The sequence below is a fragment of the Notolabrus celidotus genome, chromosome 5, assembly GCF_009762535.1.
Source record: "Notolabrus celidotus isolate fNotCel1 chromosome 5, fNotCel1.pri, whole genome shotgun sequence".
NCBI lineage: Eukaryota > Metazoa > Chordata > Actinopteri > Labriformes > Labridae > Notolabrus > Notolabrus celidotus.
The window spans coordinates 22,297,540-22,319,240 of record NC_048276.1 but is presented as its reverse complement, the minus strand read 5'-3'; the positions used below and the strand labels follow the sequence as shown (position 1 = coordinate 22,319,240).

General features: G+C 41.0%; 1 protein-coding gene across 1 annotated transcript in view; it reads right to left on the bottom strand.

The window, feature by feature from the left end:
* Positions 1 to 1,530: 1,530 nt before the first annotated feature.
* uvrag (UV radiation resistance associated gene) overlaps positions 1,531 to 21,701 on the bottom strand; it is a 137,029-nt gene continuing 116,858 nt past the window's right edge. Inside the window, exons 14-15 of the mRNA XM_034683455.1 lie at positions 16,457 to 16,548; positions 1,531 to 6,000 (exon numbers count right to left, since the gene is read on the bottom strand). Of these exons, the coding sequence (XP_034539346.1) occupies positions 5,175 to 6,000; positions 16,457 to 16,548 (918 nt within the window). The 3' untranslated portion in view covers positions 1,531 to 5,174. The remainder of the gene's footprint in view (positions 6,001 to 16,456; positions 16,549 to 21,701) is intronic.

The following is a 21,701-nucleotide window of genomic DNA, read 5'->3' as shown; positions in this document are numbered from 1 at the left end:
AAACTTGCAAAATCAAAATGTGTCAAATTATTGATTTATTAATTACCCTGATATCCATAATATACATTACACCAGGATATAACACGCAGGTCGTTTTTGAGGAACTGCCAGAGGGAAAGAGTTTAAACTGTGCAGCAATGTGTAGATGTTATGCAGATGTGTAGCTCTTTGTCGAACTATCTGTTATCACCACACTGTTCTTTTATTGAGGAGTCTTTTTGATCAAATCAAAACAAGGGTTAAAATGTGGCGCAGCCAGACTGGTCTGCTAGTTATTTATCCAGCATGCTTTGTGCATTGGCGAGGTCACTTGCTTCTTCAAGCCCAATCTTCTGGGTAAAATACCACAGCATAATTAACTGCATGACTGGTGTATAGGATGCAGCTTACTTTTAAAATGACAGAAAAAGGTATTTAAGCGCAACTTATAGATGGATCCTGTTTTATAGTAAGCTGCCGTGAAAAAAAAGGTGAGATGGTCATTTTGTCCTGCTCACCCTGTCAGGGTTTAAATCAGTCATAACAATCAACTCACTAAACGCCTCTGACTTGATTTATGCATCCAGGAAAAAAATGGGACTTTGCTATCACCATCTATTTGAAACCATCATACCCCATATCTTCATTCCAGATCGTCATAGATTTCAGGAGGAGGACAACAGACATTCAGCCCCTGTTAATTGGTGGGGAATGTGTGGAGAGGGTCTCCAACTTCCGGTTCCTGGGCGTGCACATTGAGGACGACCTGACCTGGAGCGCCAATACTGGAGCATTCATCAAAAAAGACGCAGCAGAGATTGTATTTCCTGAGGATACTGAGAAACAACCACCTCTCACAGAAAATGCTTGCGTCCTTTTACAAATGCTCCATACAGAGCATCCTCACATACTGTATCGGCGTGTGGTTTTCCAGCTGCACAGCAACAGACAGGAAAGCGCTCCAGAGGGTCGTCACCACGGCCCAGAAGATCACCGGCTGCTCCCTTCCTTCCAAGGAGGAACTTTACGGCTCGCACTGCCTCAGGAAGGCAAAACACATCCTAAGGGATCCAACTCATCCTGGACATGCACTTTTTGAGCTGCTACCCTCTGGCAGACATTTTAGGACATTAAAAGTAAAAACAGACTAAAAAACAGTTTTTATGCAAGAGCCATTACTGTTCTCAACACTGTTTGAGCATGGGCATGTTTTTTTTTGTGACTTTGTGCAATATGGTCAAGTGCAATTCACAAGTGCAATAATAACATAAACTGTTCAATAATAAGACTGGGAAAAATTCCCTCTCAAGTGTGAACTTTGCTGCTCCGTGATTTGTTTGTTGTTTGTGTATGACAGTGTTTTTTTTATTCCTGTGTTCATTAATCTTATACCTTGATTGTTTTTGTCTCTTTGAAATGGCACCTAATAAGGACTGCACCTTTCAATTTCATTGTACTTGTTGCAATGACAATAAAGGCATTCTATTGTATTCTAATTTCGCTTCAGCTAACAGTGGAACAGATACCGTAACAAATATAGGCAGACCACTCTTAAAGGGGGCTACATACATCCATGCCATTGGACTGTAAGTCTTTAATAACAAAAAAAAAAGAACCCTCCATACAAAAGTATATGTACATGGTCACTTACTGAACTGTAGAGCAGTTTATGGAAATGATGTAACATGATTCATGTTTGAGTTTTAAATACAATACTTCTCAACAGTCAGCCTCCACAGCGCTGGATCTGAGAAAGGAATTGGGCTGCCGGTGGAAAGTCCATCTTTGTCACGACGGACGATGCAAAGCAGCTGGACCCAGACACTGGTAATGAGATCAGTCTAACATCTGACAATAATAATGAGCAAGTCGATGGAGAAATAAATCTAAACATTGATTTCTTTTGAATCAAAGCACACAACAATTATTAGGAGACATAAATAATGCATTAATTGAATACCAGTGCAAGAAAGCATTCAGAACATGGAGACACGGGACAAAAATCACTGATCGAGACACCTGCTATTAACACTTACAGTAGAGCCTGAGTGAGACATTCAAACAGAATACAGACACAGAGTTGAAGTTTGGTCTACTGAGTAAGAGAATCAGTGGACGTTACATTAGCATTTGTGTTAATGTTGATGATAAAATTAGAACAAAGAGAAAATGGAGATGGACAGAAAAACAATTGCACTGTATCCCTGCCATGTGCTCTTTAGGACCCTCATCTGTAGACCTGAAGGAGAAACTGGACCCCGTGTGAAGGATGACGGGCGAGTCGGGCAGCTGAAAGGCGAGGGAGGAGATGCAGAGTGTCACAGTCAGGGAGTCTCTGATTGGGCCACAGTTTCCAGCTCCCACCTCACTTTGTGTTTGTGAATTCCCATCATGTCCAAAGGTCATTGGTGGGACCACTTCAGACCAAACTGTGAGTGTGTGACTGTCGATGCATGCTAATGTGAAGCCTTGACACACAAACACACACCCACACACACACATGTATGCATCACATCCTGCCACCTGCACACACCTGCCATCATGCACCCTCCATGAAGGCTCGGTAATAAACATTTGAGTCTACAGTCACAGGTGGAAGTATTGGGACAGCTGACTCTGTGAGATAAGAGAAGCTTCTTTGGTTAAAGAAAGCTTGAAGCAGTTGCATGAAATCATTCTGTCCTGACTCTGGTTGAGAATTATATAGTTCAGGCGGAGACTACAGGAGTTTATCCCACATTTCCCTGTCCTTACACCTGGAGGATGTGTGTTGACTTTGGTGCTCCCCTGACAAATCAGTGTGTCCTATCTCTTCACTGATGATTTCATGTGAATACTTTTCAAGACAAATGTAAATCAGGCTGTTTCTGCTGTGCGTTGTAACTCACTTTGGCAGTGCTAACAAGTATTAAAAAATATATAGAAATGATCAATCTGGTCACTGATGGTCTCATTTGCTTTTATAGGTTAGGCATTTTTATGTTACAGTCCACTTCATCATCAGCCAAAAAGGTCCTCTCAGGAGCTATAAACATCCTTAACAGCTTGTAGACTCATCAAATTTAAGGAAATGTTATGACCCCGGGAGAGTCTTAAAAGATATAAAGACTGGTGTTGTTGCAAGTGAAGCTCAATCAATATTTGTGTAGTGAATCTGCAAATCAATTACTTTGGGTTGCACAAGCTGTATAAAACATGGGCGTTGTCTCAGTGACGTTACCCGTTGGTTCCTGAAGCAGTGTTTTGGAGACTTTTGATAGCAGTCACTGGATTGGAAATGCTGAATCAATCTTACTTTCAGTTCACCTAGCAAGAAACAGAAAGGTGAAATTGCGACATGCCTTAGCCTCCTTGCTATTGAAAAGTGTGCCTTGTAAACAGGTTTATTGTTGCTGTAAAGATGGGCTTTTTAGAATGTGTTTTTATGTGACTTTGGGGCAGCAATTCAGCTCAAAGCTCTCAAGACCGGAGCTGCCTCTATTTGTCAATCTGCTATAACTGCCACTGCTACCAACTCATATTTTAGCTTTGTCTTGTTTCTGTGTTCTTCTATTGATGCAGACTCAAACAGAGCAGATCATGTTGAAGTTGAAGCCTAAATGTAAATGTTGGATGAACAATATACCTGTGAGTTAAACTTTGAGTTTTAGGTAATAGTGTAAGCCAATAGGCTGAAGGTACAGCTGTTGCATTTACACCATTGCAACATTTCTCAGAGGAAAACACAAATATAATCGGGTTCAACAGTGATTAATGCAACCTAGCATCTTACTGTTGACAAATTTAACTGAGCTCACGAGTTCTGCACATTTTAATGATCCACTGTCATCTTGCCAGGTTTCAAAGCATTATTAGGACAAGTTGGCGTGCCACATCAGCCTCTGTCTTTTTATACACTGATCAGCAATAATGTATTATAACAACGTGTGCAATGTAATGCATCCAACACAAATCCAGCTTTTAGGGAGCTTCTACATTTTCAGTTTAGCTAAAACTGTCAGATCCTGATGACTCTAGTCCCTGGTGATAGTGAATGCATAATACTGAAAGGCGTTCTTTATATTTAGCACCCATCATGTATGTTAATAGGGTGGACAATATATCAAGAACACCTGTCCATATACTGTACATACATATACAAAGAAGCTTCTTAAAAGAAGGATTTATTGTGGAGTTGTTGTGTTGGACTCCATTACTCTGCACAGGTGCTCGCAATGTGCTGCACAGGTGTACTTACTTTCTTATTAGACAACATAAGATCATACGCAGGATCATGTGAGGTTTTACGAGGCTGCATCTGGCATTCACACTACTATTTCAATCTTGTTGTATGTGAAGTGCTATTATTTTCATACCTAGTAGTCTGGGGGTTTGGTTTCAGACAGATATATTTCTCTCGTTTTTAATTTTTTATTAATTAATATTTTTTTAATTATTTTGTTTTGTTTTGTTTGTTTTGTGATCATCATTTATAGTCCAACCCTTTTTTTCCCCTAACCTTTTTTGTGTAATGTAGTCTGTACTTGATAACTTAATTTCATTATTGTTTTACAAAAACTCCTTTTTTTTTTCCTTTATGTTCTTTTTAATATGGAGCACTTTATATCTTTGCACTGTTGCATATAAAATGAAATACAAAATAGAAAAGAAATATTTCTGCTAAGTTTCTCCTCATCTCTGTGCTCAAACTGCTTTCAAAGAAAGGTAGGATATTTAAACTCCAGTGGTCTGAGCACAACATTAGAAACACCAGTGTTTGGGACATGAAGTCGAGGTCTGTTACTGCATTTAGAGTGAAAAAGCAGTCCAAGTTATGTTACATAAGCTTACATGAATGCTCCTGTTATGGATCAACAGACTGCGTTAGCTGACAGTAACTCATAGGATGAATTAGTTTTAGTATTGTTCCATCCATTGTTAAAAGTATGTTAATGCTGGCTTCATGAATAAAAATTAAGCTTCCTGTCCCGATACTTGCACGTCTGACTGCATTTATTTTAAAGATGGAAATGATGGAAATGTTTACAATAAGTGCAAATTGGTCGTTATTCCAGAATCGCTCCTATGATTTCAGATAATGCAATGAGGGAGTGGTAACCATCCTCTAGTCCTCTCAGTCCATGTCCCGCCTTGTAATATCCAAACCCCTGTGCAAGTTTCATCTCAAGCCTCCCTCCTCCTTTAGGTCCTCGTCATCACTTGTCCGAGTTCTTGCGCGGTCTGCGGAAGCTGGACATGTTCTCGTTTAGTGCATAGATGCGTCTGGAGAACTCCTCAAAGCCAGCGGCGTCCAGCTCCCCCAGCACCTGTTCGTCAGACTCTACAGCTACTGCATGGTCCACGGGGATGCAGCGATAGTCCTCCATCCGGGCCTCATCCGGCACCCCTAACCCCAACCCCAGACCTAAACCAGTCGCTTCTGTGCCCATGATCTCCTCTGCCTGCTCCACAGAGCAGCGCAGCTCAGGGATAAGGCTAACAGCCGTCTGTCCTGCTACCAAAGAGCCATTCATGGCTCCTGTGTGCTGACTGGAGGCTGCTGTTTCCTCCCCAGAGTACTGCACTGAAGAAGTGGTGGGTGCAGCTGTGCTACTGGACAGTTGCTCTTCAGTCTCTTCTTTCTCTACTTCAACTTTCCTGTCGGTGCTTCCACGTCTCTCCACCTCCGTCGCTGTCTCCCCGCCCTCATCCTTCTCCTCTTTCTGCTCCCCCTCATTGACCTCTGTACCCTTGGTCAGGCTAAGTGAGGCCATGCCAGCATCGAGGGAAGAAGACAGGTGTTTGGGTGAAGGCGATGGAGGCTCTAGGCCAGCTGGGGGCTGCTGTTGAGCCATAGCCGTGTTGTAGCTGGGTGGAGGAGATGGCTTGTGGTTGTGCTTATCGGCCTCTGAGCTCGCCCTTTTCCTCAGGCCTCTGTCTGGGGAGCTGGTGTGGCAGGGGAAGCCGATATCTGAGGCAGCAGAGACACCGAGCTGGGACTTGGACGGCACCGGAATGGAGCTGGATACATTGTGTCTGTCACTGAGGAACAAGCATAAAGAAACAGATGCTAAATGAGCAGGACATAATTAAATCAACAGCAACAGAATAATCTGTGACTTCTCTCAAATTATGCATCTGTTTATTTGTTTTTGTTAGTCCAGCCCACAAAAAATCTCCCTGCTATGTAGGTTACAGTTTTTTGAGTTCATAACAACTGTAAACAGATGCATAATCCTTTATTCTGACACCTTCTCCAAGGATTATTTAACCCCTAGTTCCAGCTACAAGAGGCTGACCAGTACCCAGTTTCTTCACCTGTTTGCTCTGCACCATTTCTCAGTCTTTTTCACCTGAGGAGCACCAGCCCATCTGAGTAAATGCACGTCTGCTGCAGAATAGTTTACTGCAGAGATATGAATTCTGAACAGATTTTCCCAAAGTCTAATTGAAGAAAAAGAAACAGTTGAATGGATGCTGAAATACCTACATCATAATGCGTGTGTTTAAAAAGTAGGAATTCATGCTCTGTCAGGTCGGTCTGCAAAACAAGACAAGCAAACAACATTTTAAGTGATCGTGGTTTTTTATGGACTTCAGGTCAGTTATTTCTGATACAATCTCAGCTTTTTAGGAATACCTAGAAACACAGTTGAACATATCTTTCACTAATAGTCTTTGAATGTCACTGCAGTGAACAAGATAATCACTTAAGAAGCCAGCATCAGGCTCTACAGCCAACACCAGAGATTGGGATTTCCTGAGAGGTTGAGGAGGCTCCTCTGGACAACGTTCTCCATTGATTGTAATAGCGCTCCTCCACCCAAAGAACGCAACTCCTCTCCCTGATCCAGGAGAAAGACAGCTGCAGCCCTTTGTAAATCACTCACCTTACAACACTCAGAAAACATTTGTGCAGCCTCTGAGACTACATTCATGTTCCTCGGACTGGAAGCACGCAGCAGGCGTCCACTCAAGTATGTCAGACATTTTTCTCCATAACAGAGAACAGATTCGGGATTTTGGATTCCGTGCCCAAACCAAAAACTGGAGCCATAAATTTACTTAAATGGGGGCCTCACTGGTTCTTCCGATAACCATGATCACCAGACTACTTAGCAGCCTGCTTAATGTGACCACTTGGCTTTCTCAGAAGCTGAGGCACTGTAAGGTTCAGGTCAAAGGTGAAGTAGGGCCTCCACATGCTCTCCAGGGATCCATGCGTGTTGGTTAAAGAGTTGAGGACAAATCTCTGCCTGTCCAGTTGGACATGCACTCATAATAGATGTCCTCCTAAACATTCCCTCATGGCTTTGCACTTCCCAAGGAAGCCTTCTTTTAACAGTGACACCTCAGCATACATGAGGATAAAACCGGTTGACACTTGCAATTGTTGTGTGCTGACTCGCCGTCTGATAGACAGTTTCACCACCAAGCCCATGACAGCTCGTAAAAAGGGCCCTGACCATGGCCTATCCAGGCACCCAGCAGAGGTGGTCTTTAAAGGGTTCATAGACGGGACACTCTGCTGAGCACAGCCGAGAAGCCTGTCTGCTTTTAAGAGGAACTTGTCAAACTTCAAAGTGCCAGCGATACAGTAAATGAGAACCATCCTTGATGTGAGGCTGAGTATTCAACCGCCTGTGGCAACAACCTGCAACTACTGTACCTGATGGTAAATGGAAGATGGACTGTGTTTATATAAATGGACTGTATTTATTCAGCACTTTCTCTGGTTTGCTGACCACACAAAGCACTTTTACATTAGATATCACATTCCTCCATTCACACCACATTCACACACTGATGGCAGAGGCTGCTCTGTAAAGAGCCAATCAGTATTAACTAATCCCATTCAAACACTGGCACAACCACGAGGTACAGTTTTCGGTTAAGTGTCTTGCACATGGATGCTTTGACATGTGGACAGTGGGACCAGGGACTGAATCCCCAACCTGCTCATTCAGGGAAAACCTGACTGTGAGAGATGGATTGTGATTAACTTGGCCCGGAACGTCCATCAAAACACATCATCAAACAGGCTTTAGGTTGCACACCTAACAAGCACTTTGGTTTCTTCTGCAGGAAAAACTGAAACAATGTGCTCTTTAACACCTAATTTTCTGGAGAGATGAATATATATATAGAATAGAAGTTGAATGATTTGCCATCTCAAACACATATGTGTGACTTTCCAAATGGAGCTATCATGGGCTCGTTGGAAGCCAATCCAAAAGTTTAAATCCTGGATTGGTAGAAAGGAAGAAAGACAGATGTCATGAGAAGTTAATTATCATTTAAGTAAGTGGAAAATATGCTCCAGCCTTTGAAACACAACACAGGCTTGGAAACCGGACATAAGTGCTACTCAGTAAAGATTTTAAGGTTTCAACGCGTCATTTATAATAAACTAATGAGAAACTACTTTTAGAGTTATGTCCTCACGACAACGGCTGATTAGATGGCTTTGATTTTAATTATCCTCTGCCAATTTCTTTGATTCCTCTCTCCATCTGGCTCTCTCACATAATCCATTTGGTCTGATTTTAGCTGGCAAATCACGCCACACACAAATGTACTATTGACACTGGCATCAAAATCACATCGTCATCACCAAGCCTTCTTGTAATGAGAAATTTTGTCTTTGGACCGTGTTATTTTGTTCTACTTGGTTTCTAGGTTAAGTCTAAATTCATTCTTTTATTTGTGTCAAATTGTGCAGAAGCGTATGAGTAACCGTAACTGGGTGTGTCAGTCAGGACTACAGCCAAGAGGACCTCTGGGCAGTCAACACTTTCTTTTTGGTATACCAATGCCTTGTGTTTAAGCATGAGCATTTAGGCATGAAATGTATGGCCAGTATGAGCCCAATGCTGCAAACACAGGCCTGCCGATAAAGACTTCCTAAAGCGGTTTAAGAAACTGTATCTCAAACTGTGTTATAAATACTTACAATGCATGAGCTAACTGTGTTTGCTGCTGACATTCTTGGAGCACTGAGTGAGAGTTTTCTTTATAAACATTTACTCTACTCATGTTCAGAAATTTCCTTTCTGTGCATGAGTCATTCTTACAAGACATCCTCAAAGTGCTTTTGGGGAGAGGTTGGAAAAAATTCTAAAGTTGAAAGTTTTATTTTGGGGCATTTTTGCCTTTATTGGATAGTACAGCTGGAGAGAGACAGGAAATGTGGGGAGTTGAGAGTGGTGGAAGCAAATGGTCGAGGCCGGGAGTGCAAACAAGCGCCAGCTGTTATGAGAACTATAGGGCCCGCGCTTATAACACCATCAGCGCCCCACAACTGGTCATTTTGGTCAACATTCAAATATCCAAACAAACTATATTCATGATCCCCAGAGGATAGACCCTGTTATCTTGGAGGTTCTTTTTCTATAGTGCGACCAACAGCTCCAGTATTTATAATACAGTAGGTATCTATTACATGGATTGGAAAAACCATTTGGTGTTGGTGATCAGGGTCCCTTGTTGATCATAAAAATCTGCTGAATTTTGCATAAGCATCACCATGTTTTGAACATAATTTTAGAGGCCTTCTTTGTTGTATTTGTTAACAGATGTCCCAACAGCTTAAATACTCAGATAAAATTGAGGAAAATCCAGTATTCACTGTTCTGCAAATAGCTGCAGGTAAAATCTTCCATTAACTGTCCAATTGCCTTAAATTTCACCATAAAGACGTTTGTGTGCCTTTTGGGATGAATTGTTAAGACTTTGGTGGTCCTCAAATCGTTACTGCAGCACTGTTATCCATTTACATTTTAAAAATCAAACCTTTAAATAACGTAATGAGCTGTACATACTAAAATGCATAAAATGGATAGCAAATATTACACACATTTCAGCACATTTGTGCATTATCAGCAAGTGAGCGTTAAGGCCATGTTATCTCATTCTGGCATGTGAATAATTATATAAAGCTCCAAGCAGTACTGTGTTGAAGTACATCTTCAGTGCTTCTCATGTTGCTTTAGATTCAGTTTTGTTAAAAAAAGTTGGGTTTTAATATTCATTAAGTCAGCGATGGTAAAATGCTATCCTTTGATAATTTGCCAAGCATCCCTGAGTTATGACTTTGCATTAATTCATGCCCTCTCTGTTCAATACTGCGGGTCAGTAGTTGTTATTGTGCATTTCAAAAAGTCACTTGGCGTCTCTCTTACATTCCTTTTCTATAATGTATGTTTTCATGAATGTTTGATACTTTCTAAAGTTATGGCTCATGCTGAAGGTCATGCTTTTTAAATTCAAACTGATGCCACAAAAATAAAATTACTTTATCAATAATTATAACAGAACAGAAAGTACAAATAAAATCTGTTCAGCTGTTCCATAATAACCTATTATATGTATGCTGCTAAAAGGGATGGGGCTTTATCTCAAAGGGCACAGATTTCAAGCAGCTTGGGCTTGATCCAAGGCATTTACGATGAGCAGAGTGAATTCATGACAGTAGCTCAACCATCCTGATGGGAAAAAGGTCTGTTGCTCATCCCCAATGTACCATATGTAGCTGTGTATTGATAGGTACACTTCACTGGAAGCCCAAAGCTACCCACCTACAGTAAGTCTTTTTAGTTTCACTGGGCCCCAGTCTCTCTTTCATTGCCATACAACAACTTCAGTGCACACTGTAAATGCTGCTCAGAAGCCTCTGCCTAAATCATCAAGCAGAAAACTTGACATGCTGATCCAGAAATAGTCTTCACTCCTCCAAAGCTTTTTGCCTGCTCTCTCCCTTTCCACCGCTGATGTCAAACCTGGCATATTTCAGGCCGAGTCAGGAATTCAGAAAGCCAGACTTTTCCACTGTCCAATCACCTGACAGGCTTCACAGCATAATATCGTTCATATCCAAATCCTGCTATGATACTTTGAATGTTGGTCAAAGCAAACATGGGCAGAAACACGTTTCATTTTGTCATTTGATGTGGTAAAGGGAAATCCCTGTGAAACTTCAAGGTGAAAACTCAATTTCTTTTTTGATATAACAGGGCAGCATTTATGGGCTTCATTTCCTCTACATAGCACTTCACTCGATTTCCTGGGAACTGTTCTTTTTGTGGTTTTCCAGTGGCAAAGGTTCTGGATAGTACATGGTCCTTTTTGGTTTCTCTTTGGCAGAGGCTCCAAGTGAGCACAGCAGAAACTCAAGCTGAATGAAGTGAAGTGAATTACCTTACATAAACTTCTTGCCTGCCTTTGCACTGATCTGTCAACCACAGTTTGATGTTTACCAGACAAACACACTCTTAGGCACAGCTATACTAACTGTACTGTATTGAACAATATTATGCCCTCTGTTTCTAAAAGCTAGTAATTAAACACCATTCTCACACAGGTTGTGTGTGATCACAGTCATATAAATAATGTCATGAATGAACTGAGAGATAAATACTTCAGTGCATTGTCTGCTTCCACCAAAAGACACATCATAAAAACACATGAACACCAAAAAGTAGCCTGAAAGAGGGCTGTCACCACACACCAGTATTGATTTAAAACATTTAAAAATGTTTGAACTGATATTGTGCTAAAAAATAAGCAAACAGTAATTTTAATCAATTGGTTCATTGTAGTCCGGCAGTTCTATACGCTGGTTCTGCTTTTGTGGACAGCGTGTAACGCAGAGTCACACAGAGGAAGAACATGAGTTTTCATTTCATTAGTCTGAAGTTTCTGTCATGGGGCTGGTGGATATAACAAAACTTTGGAAAACTTAAAAAATGGATGGTTAATAAATCTATCAATTATTAATTAATGGTGCTTGTGAATTAAATGGAGGCCTGAGAGTATATTATGTTTGTCTCTACAGCAGGAAGGTCACAAATAAAAGAAAAATAATCAAATCTCCAAATTCACATAGTCCTTCAGCAGTGCAAGTGGGTCATCATTACACACAGGTGTCACTGTAGTGTTTGTATGTTTACAAGACCCTCAGTGAGTTTTCAACATTACTCGTATGATTTTCTCGTATCAGCATTAAGAGTTGAAGCAGCTCTTTTTCTTTATTTGTTTGACTTTGAAAGTGGGTTGTGCTTCTCCTACCTTCTTTCTCTGTTGTGAAACAGGTTAAGAGACGTGTTGATGACTTCATCTATTGCAATGCTGTCAATGTCTTTTATGACCACTCCGATTCTGTTCATGTTACACTCATTTATGTTGTAGGATAGACTGGAACTGATAGGGGAAGAAATGGTGCAACAGTGTGTGAAGTCAAATCAATGCATATCCTTCTTATTACAGGGCATTGCAAAACAGTCACCTCCATATCGTCACCGTGAAAACTTAAAAAATCTGTCAAATTGGAGGGAAAATCTGGAGTTGTTTTTCATCTAAAATACCAATATTATGAGGTAGATTCTAATGTACCAATGATGGTATCATCAGAACAGTGATGTTCTATTGATGCAGCTTAACACATGACTACCTCTCCAGCTCTAAAACATATTACTGTCTTCTTCATTTTATGCCTTTTTTCGAATTCATGAGTATTTTTATCTTTATTAGAAAAATAAAAGGTTATCCTGTCACAGCGAATACAACAAAAATTTTAAAAAGATATACACGTGGCTGCTAAGAACGATATTTGAAGAAGGAAAATAAAGGGAAACTAAATTGCTTTATTAATACCAAATGGCTTGAATGATGCAGTGTTTGGAGAGCCAGGGAAAAGGAAATATTCTTAATTCATCCAATTAAATCATACATTAAATCCACTGGCTACCTGACAAGCCTATGTTTGTGAGATATATACCAATGAGATGATATCCTTCCATCTTTCTAGTACGAGACTGCAGCTGTCTAAACATGTGTACATCATGTAATACAGGGACTACTGTGGTTTTACGAACTTTTCACTCATGATGGGCTCTTTAGGGATGTTCACATCCTGCAGCTGCAGCCCTGAATCTGTCTGGCCTGGCTTGATTGCCACACCTTGATTGCCTCCCCTTGTGTACGTAGCACTGCTCCCAGGCACCGGTACAGGATTGGGGCCATGTGAACTTCTTCCAGACCCTCAGCGGATGTGGAGCGGCAAATGGGAGCATGTTGAACGCGTTTGCTTTGATCTCTGCAGACTGTACAGTTTACAAAGAGTTGCTTTCTGGTACCGTCTCTGTCTGCCTCCTGGTAATAGATTCACCGTTTTTCCTCTGCTTTGTATCCTTCAGTAAAAAAAAAAAAACATACTGCCCATATTTCACAAAGGCTGGATTGTATATATTATGACATGTTATGATGTGTTTCTGAGGCAGCACTGTTTGGAAATGTATAAAGATTTTATCAGCATACTGGATAAGTCCATATAGCCGCTGTACAGCATTTCCTTGGTACTGTGGTATTTTACAGTCTTACATGGACTCTGCTTTTGCATCATGCCTGTATTAAATGTCCATATTGAACACTTATGCTCCCATTGTGTGGGTCCAGCTCGCCCTGCAGACTGGATGCATGCTGAATTAGTTCTTCATGGAGGGAGGATCCGTTTCAAAATCATTTCTGGAAACGTCGCCCTCGGTCACATCCTTCATCACATCATCCCTGTTTGGATGCGTGGAAGGAAGAGAAAGGTGGCAAGGATAGAGGAAGCAGATTAGCCTCTTTTTCACAGTCTACATGGTAATTACATGCAGCTGCCATGTAGTTTTTTTATGCATCCATATTTCATAGGAAGGGTCCAAGCCCTGGAAACTGTATCTGGATTTGGGCCATTCAAACCAGGGTAGACTGGAACTGATAGGGGAAGAAATGGTGCAACAGTGTGTGAAGTCAAATCAATGCATATCCTTCTTATTACAGGGCATTGCAAAACAGTCACCTCCATATCGTTGCCAGAGCTTTAAGTTAAGCCAGGAATTGCAGTATGCATGGTGTTATGTTGAGAGTAAGGCATGTTGCTGCTTTTTCTAATGTAATGTAATTTTGTAACAGAACTTGGATTTACTTTCATCGATTGCATAACAGAGCTTCATATGAACACGTGTTTCTTGTTTAAGGATGTCTTTAGATAAGGAAAGAGTGAATAATGATACCATCAACAATGTGGTTACAAATCAAAATTAGACCAGCTAGTATTAATACATCAATGGTCAGAAATGAATGCTTTCTTTTTTTTAATGGTGCTCTATTTTGTCCCTTTTGGCACACTGTAGTTGAGCTGCTGAAGTGTCTTCCTGCTGTTACTGACAGGGACAACAACTGTGCTTGAACGGCACATTTCACTTCAATAACTTCCCAGATCACCGCTAACCCGACATGCTACAGAGACTATTTCACATATCAATGGCATGGGATACATTTCACATCAGTCCAAGAGCAGAACATTCAGAAAAAAAACCCTAAAAACTCAGAGGGTGTCTGTGTGTCACATTCATTATGGGCCAATCAGAGCAACGAAACATAAACCGTAGAAGGCATGCACCACCACCAAGGAGTAAACTAAATAACGCAAACTTGACAGGTAGCTCTTGTCAAGTCAATACATGGTTCTTGCAGGTTTATTAAAGAAAAATTGCAAATTAAAAGCCTTTGCCTTTCTTTTAATAAAGAATTGTCCAGTTCTGATAAAACTGCATTAATGTAAATCTCTTCACGGGCTACCCTTGTTTACAGTCTTGCAGTCGCTTCTTGCTAACCCCACAACTAACCCACCACAGACCTGTGGATGAAACTAAATCAAAGAGGTACCTATAGTGCTTGCTAAATGTGGTGACTGACTGCAGGTCTGTCAACATTATGAAACACTTATTGAACTGAGTCTGCATCATTACCACTTCTCCTCAGAAAATATGTTAACAGTAGAAAGCAGGTGTTTTTAAATCTTCTCATCCAACTTTGGCATTAAGGTGTTATCATAGCTACATCAGACAGATATGATTCGCTGTGATGGTCATATCAAATGGTTTTGAATCCCACTGCTGCTTGAGCTGATGATTTCAGAGGGTTAGGGTTAGGATTGTTCTTGTCCCTGTGGTCTTGTTCATGCATAGGAGTGCAGCTGGGGCAAGCCACTGTACAACTGTTACCCTCCACCTCCAGATCTTACAAAAGTTCCATGCATGCACACATACACACACTCACTCACACACATATAGCTCCAGGGTTAGCTGGCCCACGCTTTCATCTCATCTATCTCTGGGCCCTTCCACTTCTCATTAAAGAAGGGGGGGGGGGGGGGGGGGGGGGGGGGGGGGATATTTCAGGGCTCTGGCTTTTCATGGCTTCTTACCTTTCAAAACAAAAGATTATTCAATTAATGTGTGTAGTACACATTTTCCCCTTTCCTGACCCTGGGAGAGGAGCGGAGATCAAAGACAGCTTTCTCTTTTATGGGGCAGTGGAGCTGAAGTCTGACACAGCCGCAGTAAAGGGTTACTCACAGGCCATAAGACGGCTGAAGGAGGAGAGACGCAGGGATCTAAGCATTCCACATCAGTGGGACAGAGTGGCTGCTGCAAATCTCATCAAACACGGCTTTCTTTAAAATCTTGTGTTTGATGCTTATGTGCAGAGGTGGTACATTGCTTCAGGTTGGTGAGCTATAGTGCAATCTTTGCTTTTACCAAATAATGTGCTGTGTGGGATCATAGACTATATAAATAGCGGACATAGCCACCGTGATGTCACCACTCGCTCGGCTGAGTCTACAGTGTGAGAGCGGAACTGGTGAACCATGGGTACCAGCTAACTTTAAAAAACTGGTGTCTGCTGTAATCTCTCTGGGAACAAGCCAATAACAATCCTCACTCCTATGAAGTGGCTGACAAATAAATTAATGTATGACACATACGGAACAAGCTACCAAGCCAGATTTAAATATCAGTTAAATAAAACTAGAATTTTAATCATTGAAAAGTTTGTTCACAGTCTTTGTGGACGGCCAGTGCCAAAAAACAGAGTAAGACACATGTCTGATTTTTTGCATAAAAGCACAAATAATACAAACAAAGCCAAGCGGTTATGGTTAGTGTCTGACTTCACCAGTTCAAGGTGATAACTTCAGTCAATTTAGTGAAGTCTTATCTTTAGGCTTCACAAAGATAGATTTCCCCACCTACCCCCCAGACCCCTCTACCTGACCCTGTGAAGCGACCTTGGGTTTCTTGAAAGGCGCTATATAAATATCAGTTATTATTATTATTATTATTATTATTAATTACAAAGAAGTAGTAGTAGAATGCTTCTACTATGTTGTGGGTTTGATTTGTTGTGTTGGCATGTGGATTTATTTTGTACATTAAAGTGGTGATGAGTCACACAGAAGAGTTGTCATCAAGGTAGTGCAGTTTGAACTGAAACAAATGATCATCAGGTGAATAAATTAAAGAAGTATGATTTAACATTCTGATGTTCATGTTGTTGTTCTTTCAGGCAGTGATTTTATGTTTTATTTCAGGATATACACTGTCTCTTTCTCTTTCACTTCGGCCTTGATGACCTCAGTGTCTCAGGTGTAAAGTGTGTTTCTGATTCTTACCATCGAACCAGCAGGCCGTGTTCCAGGAAGTTCTTCAAGTTTGGTAGTGTCTGCTGCAGGTCCGGGGTGGTCAAGCCGTGTTGATATCTCAGCTGCAAGAAAAGAAAACGCATGGTGTATTTTCAACCTGAAACAACCTACAATTTACATACGTACAATTGAGAGCCCAACATATAGAGTGTGGTGGGATAACACCACAGCGAATTACTCGGACACGTATGCACACTCTCCATGTTTGGATTCTTTTTCAAAGGAGAAGACGTACCACCTACAGGAGAGGTCTGAAGTCTGCATTCTTTTACCATGACACATTTCTACCCTCCCCTTCAGACTATTACTCATCTGGACACACAATGGGCATCCTTCCCTGATAACAGGCATGTGCTCTAATATGTAAAGCGTGTGGAAAGACAGGGGTTGAGATGCGGGTGGTAAGGGAAAGCAAAGTGTGAGTTGAACATCTGGACGAAATGGGGCAAAGAGAGTACATTAGAATCCCCATTACATTCTCCCATGATATCTCTCGCTTCCTTCAGGAGACCTACCTCTAAATCTGGCCTTGAGTGTTCCCTCCCTCCTACTTTATCTAATTCATTATGATGGAATTAAATCCAGAGGAAAATATCAGCAAGGCCACCTTGAAAATCCGGCTCTGGTGCCAGAAAATTCTCCTCTAACAGTTGAGCGATGTCTCAGCAAGCCAACTCATGTCCTGCAGAGTTTATTTAACCTATATCACTGAACAGCAGAGGAGCATCATGCCGCACGTCCAGCATATATATCTCCGAGGCCCCTCTGTCACACACAATGCCTGCAGCAGCTGACATCTGTTTTGTTTCCACATGGGAACCCGGCAACCACTCATGAGTTTTACACACAGACACACACACTTCTGGTGAAGAGATGAAGCACACTCCACTCAACCAGGATGAGATAGTGTCTCTTCATACGAGCACATTATGAATGAGTGACATGATAATGAAGAAATTTTAGAGAAATACTACCTCTAGTCTCAGAGAGCAAAGGTCAAGCTGCAGAGCTTTTCTTTTCAGAGTTTTGTTTTACAGTCGAGGAGGAGACGGTTGGTTTTTGGGTTACCTGCAGCCCTGGAAATACTCACTACCTGTTCTGTTCTGTCTGTGGTAAATGGTGTAAGATCCATCCAGAGTTGGGGTTGTACCGACTCATAATTTCTTTGTGTTTAAGTCATGTTAACGTCATTTTCATGATATTATTTGACTGAATGAACACTTCATTGATGTAAAGTTAGCAGCAGCTCGTAGCTGGTAGCTTCCTAAACCCTGACAGAGAGTATTTGAGAAACAGGTTTTCAAAGACCAGCTGCTTGTTTCAGTGTTTTTATCCGTTTTAAACAGAGGGCCCGTTTCCTTTGAAGAGGAGGAGACCTCTGCAGACAATCTGACTCCAGGGAAAATCCTGTGAATGAAAAATACTAGAGGAACCTTACATGCATACAATCCCCACCCCTATAAACAAGCTAGTGGCAGCTCAGCTAGTAGCCCCACGTGGTATCACGGATTTAATACTTGTGAAACTGCCTTTAAATGGTTCTTATCACTGCATGTTAGTTCTGAAGAGGACATATCAGCTTTTGGTGCAACAACTTGTAAAGAAGGAAAATGTACAAGGATAAAATTGGGACTTGGTTTTGTCAAGTTTAAAGCTATTGCTCCTGCATTTCCCCTTCACTGTCCATTACTCAAACTGTGGTGCGTTAGTTGCATGCGGATGTAAATCAACAACATAGAACATTCTATATTTTCATGTATATATTATCAGACATATGAGAGAACAACCATCCATGATCAGTTGAGAACTTGTCTAGCCTTAATCTCTCCCAATCCTATATCTGTTGCAAGTAAGGTCTACTAAACAATCTTCTGTAGAAAACACACAAGAGAGTCATGCTCATGTCAAAACTCTACATGCATTGATTGAAGTGCAACCTGTCTTGTTCAATGTAAATCTACTCTCCTGTTTGTCAAAAGTTTAGAAATCATTCAGAAGCACTTTGTATCGGATCCTTTTTAAATGTGGCATTATTTTTAGAACAGTAACCCTCCTCCCTAATGTTTGCTCGTTGTCACACTAACTTCTGCTCGGACATGAGTTGCTTGTTTTACAGTGCTGTGCTGCAAGCTACACCACAGATCACACACACCAGGGGCTTGATTTGGACTGCCATCAAGGGAATTCATTTCATTCAGTTACAATTTTTTAGCAGCGTGAAAAAAGCCATGGACAGCATAGGAGTGCAGATCTCAGGCTGGTTTGCTCATAGCATACAGCTTGTATTCAGAGAAGGTTTAACGCTACAGAGGAGTGTGAGTGGTGTCATAGTGAGTTAGAGACTGAGAGGCAGATGTGACAACAACTCTCTCAGTTTATTTATGACTTTATTTATCTAATTCATTTAAAATAAAAACAAATACACATTATTCATTTAACACTGGTATATCATCAGTACCTGTTATCAGCAATACCCAAAGTGCAGAAACTTGACTGACAAAAATATGAGTTGAGTTTTTTTTCCTCTGCCGATGGTTCTTATCATCAACTCTCATCAGCAGCCCCATTTTAAACTCACTGTGGTAAATAGTGACTGTAGTCGAGCTTGATTAATGGCAAGATGAATACCAAAAGAGGAGTTCACACAGACCACATGTGCATGTGTGTCAAATTTCTACTCAACATGAAACGGCTAAATCTGATTCTGACTGAACAGCTGCCAGAATGATGTGTGAACTCTACGGTATGAACTGCATGGTATGTGCATTACATGTACCGCAGAGTTCATATGTGTGTACCAGTGTTCCAGTGGGTTTGTGCATAAGTATGTTCTGGCTTTAAATGTTGCATGTCAGCTGTAGAGACAGCAACGGTGACATATCAGACGAGGGCTTCATCAAAGCGGGCTCAGACAGAGTCGAAGAAGGTGTGTCACCTCCAAAACCAGCTGCTAATGGAATGGTCCAAAGACTACAACTACACCATGGAGATCTATTCATTGCTCAGCATAAACCTCAGTGTCCAAACAACTGACAGTGCTGTGCTGTCCACTGAGCCTGTTCACCAGACCTGACTTTGAAAGAGTAGTCCAAGATCAATAACACCACAAGTTTAGAAACAGAGAAACATCAGGCTCGTGCTGTGTCCAGATGCTTGAAAAAGGAATCTCATAGAGATCTCAAGGTTAACGGTCCAGAAAGTATGAATCAGAGATTGTGAATGAGATATGAGATAGAATAAATATTGTGACTTAAGCTGAGGAAATAAGCATTTGTTGGAAAGACTGTACGCTCTTTGATTCTGGGTTAGAAGGCATAACAAAATGCTTTTTTAAGGTCTCATTGCTTGGCCTGAACTCTGAAGTGACGTAATAACCACACTGCATGACTGACAGGATGCCCTATGTCAAATTACATGGCTGTATGTCTGAAACTGTGTGAAAGGGAAAGAGCATGAGTGTGCATCCATATGTGTGCCTCCGATTGTGTTTGATTCTGTGAAGAGATCTAGCAAAGCGTGCAGCAACACAGAAACTGGATATGGGTGAAGACAGAAGAGTGATGTGTGACATCACTGACTTGCTCCGGGCACACTTCATTACTCTGGAGTTTTTTGTGGGGGATTAAAAGCTGGAGGATTCTTGCTCTGAAGCACATGTGTGAATGCTTTATGTTTCTATGAGGAATGTGACTGGTCCAACAAATTTCATGATGCAACCAGAGTCATTCTGAAACCACTGTTTGAAATGCCTCCAAGCCAGAAATATTGGATCAGTAATAGGCAAGTATACAAGTCCAAGTCAATGCACCAATCTGACATTTACATGGAAGGGCCAAAGAAATCCACTTTATTACCAGAAATATATTTTTGTACCACTTCAAAACAGCAGCCTACGCAGCACATTTGGGGATACTGCGGCATGAGACTGTTGAGATGATTTTTCCTCTCATGGATGTATTATGGTTCATCATGTAACGATGGCAAACCAACACTAGGTAAGTGATAGCAGAGGGTGTAAATTTTGTTGGAGCAATGCTGAATCAGGTATATTTAGGATACGAATCAGTGCTGCAGCCAAGACCATGTGACAGGAGGAGCTGAGAGCAGGGGCATGTCCAGACTTTGGTAACTGGGGTGGCCCAACTGAGTAACTGACTTATTAGGAAGTATGTTTGCACAAACATGCACACAAATGAGTTACATTTATTTTCTGTTTTAATCTCGACTAATCATATCTATCTACTTTAAATACAAACATCAGAGTACCATGCTGATGTTATATTCCTGCATTCCTGTAATTGTTTAACTTTAAAAATTAACACAACAAAACAGCAACATTTAAAACTTCTGAAGGATTCACAAAGAAGATGTCTTGACAGCCGTACAGTGTGATGACTCTGATTCCTGATTCCACTCCTACACATCTGTCTTCTCAAACAGATGTGTGGAATATTTTCTACAATTCTTAGTACCAGCAGGTGGGAATGTTCTACATTTAAATGCAAAGACAGCTACTAGCAGCCTGTTGCAACACAGCTCAAATAGTTAATTTTAGCAAAAGCCCCATCTCTGACAAGGCAAATAGTTAATCATAGTTTAGGATTTTGGGTGGCCAATCAGCTATCTGATGAGGCCCATGCCACCATCTTTAGACGCCTCTGGCTAAGCACTCAAGCAAATATTAGCTTGGCTCATTTGTGCTTGATTTTGGGGTTGGGCTCCCCCCAGTGTTCATAGTTTAAAATATTTTCTGAACAATTACAGCTTAATGAACCACAAATACAATAATCTGGTGACTATAACATATGAAAAACATATTTAAGGAATAGGGCCAGGGTAATAATAAATGTCCTTTTGATGCACTTTGATGTGCACAAACATGTGAGATGTTTATAAAAACTTTTGTTCATAGAGTAGCTAATCAAAACCTAGGTTCTTTTATGTACCTCCTTTTTAATTTTTTTTTTTAGCTAGACTGACTGTCAAAGAAAAGAACGTCTTCTTGCCCTTACTCCCTGTTTCGTTATTTAGAGTTTAACTGAAGCCAGGCCATAAAAATGTTAGCAATCAAGCTATCATCCATGCATGGTTGGCTGTTTCTATATATGACTGTACTGGTATCAAACTGTTCTCTAAAATTGAAAATGTATAAGTTCCAGGATGGGAATGTTACTGAGAATGAAAAAGTGCACCTGGATATCTCTACAGCAAAGAG